This window comes from Populus euphratica, unplaced genomic scaffold (genome assembly GCF_000495115.2).
Source record: "Populus euphratica unplaced genomic scaffold, PopEup_1.0 scaffold10.1, whole genome shotgun sequence".
NCBI lineage: Eukaryota > Viridiplantae > Streptophyta > Magnoliopsida > Malpighiales > Salicaceae > Populus > Populus euphratica.
In genome coordinates this window covers 1-3,638 of record NW_011499856.1, presented here as the reverse complement: position 1 = coordinate 3,638, position 3,638 = coordinate 1, and the positions used below count along the sequence as shown (strand labels likewise).

General features: G+C 35.8%; 1 protein-coding gene across 1 annotated transcript; it reads right to left on the bottom strand.

Moving 5' to 3' along the window:
* On the bottom strand, positions 1–2,302 carry LOC105123177 (indole-3-acetic acid-amido synthetase GH3.6-like). Its single transcript, XM_011022685.1, has 3 exons — positions 1,901–2,302; positions 886–1,814; positions 1–776 (listed from the first exon to the last, which is right to left on the bottom strand). Exons 1-3 carry the CDS (start codon positions 2,209–2,211, stop codon positions 190–192), a joined length of 1,827 nt encoding a protein of 608 aa, XP_011020987.1. The 5' UTR covers positions 2,212–2,302; the 3' UTR covers positions 1–189.
* Between the last annotated feature and the right edge of the window lie 1,336 nt (positions 2,303–3,638).

The following is a 3,638-nucleotide window of genomic DNA, read 5'->3' as shown; positions in this document are numbered from 1 at the left end:
TCAAGAAACCTGTGTACAATCAACCGATTTAGATAAATATTAAACAACTTAAACAAGAAACCCTAGACTGGGATTATTCTACTACATATCTTGGTTCCAAGACATTCCTATTCTATTCCTTCTACTTCCACTGAAACATGAAGTCCCTATATATATATATATATCTTAGAAAGAAGTACTCGATATCCTTCAGTTTGAAGTGCACCATTGCTTATGACCAGGAACCCATTTCGGGCATTTTGGACTGATGTAATTTGACACAACCCTTGAGTTGAGAAGCTCGATAATCGGTGCGTATTTAACACACCTTGGAGCCTTGTACTGATTTATTGATGCACCTTGGCTTAAAGCGAAGTCCATGAGCTTGTCAAATGTCCCCCTCTCAGTTATCCTTATCTCTAGAGGGCCAATGGACTTATCTGAGACTCGGCCTTGGCGATAAACACTGTTGAGTGATTCTTCAATAGCAAGGCAACAGTCTTCAAAAACTGAAGGAGGAATAGGAGTTGTTCCACTAAGGCAGATCTCCCAGAATAATACATAGTGGCCAGGTATCTTTGATGTGTCAGCATAGCTTGTATATTCTGTGAGAGATGCACCGAATGGTAAAAGATGGTTAGCTGCATTCTGCACTGCATTTTGCAGCTCAACTTCGTCAGTCTTGTCAGAATCAATGCTGAGAACAACATTCTTTCTACATACAAAGTTGAATTGAGGAGCCTTGTTCTTGAATCCAGCCACACGAAGTATGTCCCCCACTCGATACCGATAAAGGCCTGAAAAAAAAAATTGTTATCAATTTCATTTAAGGCCAAAATGGTGCAATTTAATATTCTGTCAAGAAGTTAGCAATTTATGTATTGTGGAAAGGGTTTCGCTGCTTACCTGCATAGGTGGTGACAACAAGCTCATATTCTTCACCTAGTTTGACATCAACAAGATCAACCAATTCCTCGTCTTTCTTCTGATCAAGGGATGTCGGTGCAGTGATTGAATTTATAAGTCCATTCTTTCGGTTCACGGGCAAGAACTCAAAGTAGGCCATGGTTGGGATGAGGGTGTAAGAAACTTCACTTGGCTTGGACAAAGGATTCAGGTTAAGGCCAAAGTAACATTCAGAAGAAGCATACATGGTGCAAACTAGGGGGAGGCCATCACAGTAATAGTCAAGTGTAGGAATATACTGTGACATTGTCCCTGTGACAATAACATCAATATACTTGGTGTTAGGCCACAACCTAGTTATGATCCCTTTCCACGACTCTCTGGTACATTCAGCCTCAACAAAATCAGCTAGTTTCTGGTTGGGTTTGAGAATTTTCAAAACAGCCTCTCTTACTGAAGGGTCACTTATTTTGGGGTCAATTGTTCCATTCCGGATATCATTGCAAAGCATAATCCAATGTTTTTCAAGGAACTTAATTGCCCTAATGAACCCAGAAGCAAAGACTGCACCGACTCGAAGAACATCATAGTTTTGATAAAGGCCACAAAGCAATTGAGAGTACATACTCTGGTAAGAATCCTGGCAGAGAATGGTTTCATTTGGGCTAGTATAGTTGTTGTATGGATCATAAGGCCTATCTCTGAAGTATGAACTTTTGTAATAGCTAGTTAAAACTGGACGTGCCAATAATCCTCCAGGAGTCTTAGCTTCTGATTTTATGAACAAAAAGTACATCCCTTTTCCTCTATCCAAACCTGGAACAAATTGATTCATCACTGGCATCAATAGGCTATATAGCAATGATCTTCTTCCCAGCTCTTCCTCAATTGTTGGCATCAGTTTCCTTTCTCCAGCAGATGTACCAGAACTACACATCAAATAGCACCAGGTCACACACACGATATATATATATATATACACAAACTTCTGAAGCTAAGTTGATGGAATCATCACCTTGTCAAGAACTCTGAAATGGGCTGGGAACATATGATTTGACAAGTATCGCCATTAGCAATACGATCAATATCTGGCTTCAGATCCTCATAACTGACAACAGGCATCACTTTCTTGAAAGTTTCTCTGTCTGCTTTGTTTCCTTTCAGGCCATATCTCTGCAAATACTCAACATTTGCATTCCTAGAGAGGATTTCAGCAAGAACCTTGCTTTGCACCTCATCAGCATTACGTGTAACATCTTCAATAAACTGTAAAGCCTTTCTACTTTTTTCACAAACCAAGTTTTTCATAGGAGCTTCTTCAGGCATGGTTTTAATATATAGAAAAACGAAGTGAAAGAAAGGAAATTTAGGAGGAGACAAGGAGAAGGAAGAAACTATGGCAATTGTAGCAAGTAGGGCTATATTGTTTGGTGTGAAATGAAGGGGAGGGAGTGTGGGGTTTATATAGAACAAAAAAATAAAATAAAAAACCCAAGTGACTGCCTGTAACCCACTACACATACAAAAACACGCAACATGTTTAAGCAAATAGTGTAAACAAAAGGATAAATTGTAAGTCTCTAAAAAATTATATTTCGTTATTAATTTTATTTTCCTAGGTATACCTCAATTAAGAAACTCTTTTTTACTCTTCCCTGCTTTACCTGGGTTTCGAATTCTACTCTTCTTTTGAGCCAAGTTAAAAGTGATAATGTAGAAATAATCATAGGGTAAAGCATAGTGTTATAACTTACTGGAGGACTGACTCAAAATAGAGTCTAGATTAATATGTTATTTAATATTTTATCTGGTTTAATTAAAAGCTCGACTTGAATTAAGCTCTAGATTCTGATTTCTTGATCAACACTATGGTGTAAAGCAAAATACGTAATATTTTTTTATGTTATCTCATATTAAAGAAAATGACATAACTGAAGAGATGAACATAGTTTTGGCTAGAACTATTGATGACTCAAAAATACTATCGGGCCTAAACTCAAATCAAAGAAGGATAAAAACTTATTTTAATGAAAATGGCTTCGCAATTTCATAATAAACCTAAATATCTCCATCTATTGGATCATGAGTGAGTCATTATTACAATAAATGGGATTTTTTTTCAGTGAAATTAGTAGTAGTTGAAAAAACAATATGGAAAAATAATAATCATCATCGTTATATATGTGCTTGGCTAGCAAGGAAAACAAGAAAATTGTTCGGAGTAGTCTACGTAAAAGAAGATTTCAATCGTAAAAAGAGGTGTGAGGACAGGAAACATCTGGTGAAACTGGGATTATTAGAGCTACGGGTGTTGTTAAGAAAAATTAATTAAAAATTTGATGTGGTTAAAAGGAGTGGATTAGTTTCTTAAGCAGATTAGTTTGTTAAGCATCGAATAATCTTCAAACCGACACTTTAATTCTAAGTAAACTAACAAAGCTTGGTGTCCGAGTTTATACTAATTGTTTTAAGAGATAAATTGGTGGTGGCGGTGGTGGTGAAGTATTTGTGATTAAAATTGATTACTTCTAACTAAATATATAATAAAGCTTGGTTTTCAAGTTTTATTATTTATTAATTAAAATGTTGTTCACAAGTTATTAAAGGCGTTGTTAGACCCGCTTTTTTATAACAAGAAAAGTTAATTCTTTTTGATAGATTTTCCATAATTAAATTTTAAATAAATTATTTGACGTATTAAAAAGACAGAAAAAATAAGTAATATAAAATTCTGCCGAGTAAAATAGTAGTAC

Excerpts from the sequence above, each read along its gene's own strand:
- LOC105123177 (XM_011022685.1), bottom strand. The coding sequence starts at position 2,211 with ATGCCTGAAGAAGCTCCTATGAAAAACTTGGTTTGTGAAAAAAGTAGA. Across the intron at positions 1,815-1,900 it reads ATTTCAGAGTTCTTGACAAG|TTCTGGTACATCTGCTGGAG; the intron begins GTGATGATTCCA and ends TTTGATGTGTAG. Across the intron at positions 777-885 it reads TGTTGTCACCACCTATGCAG|GCCTTTATCGGTATCGAGTG; the intron begins GTAAGCAGCGAA and ends TTTTTTTTTCAG.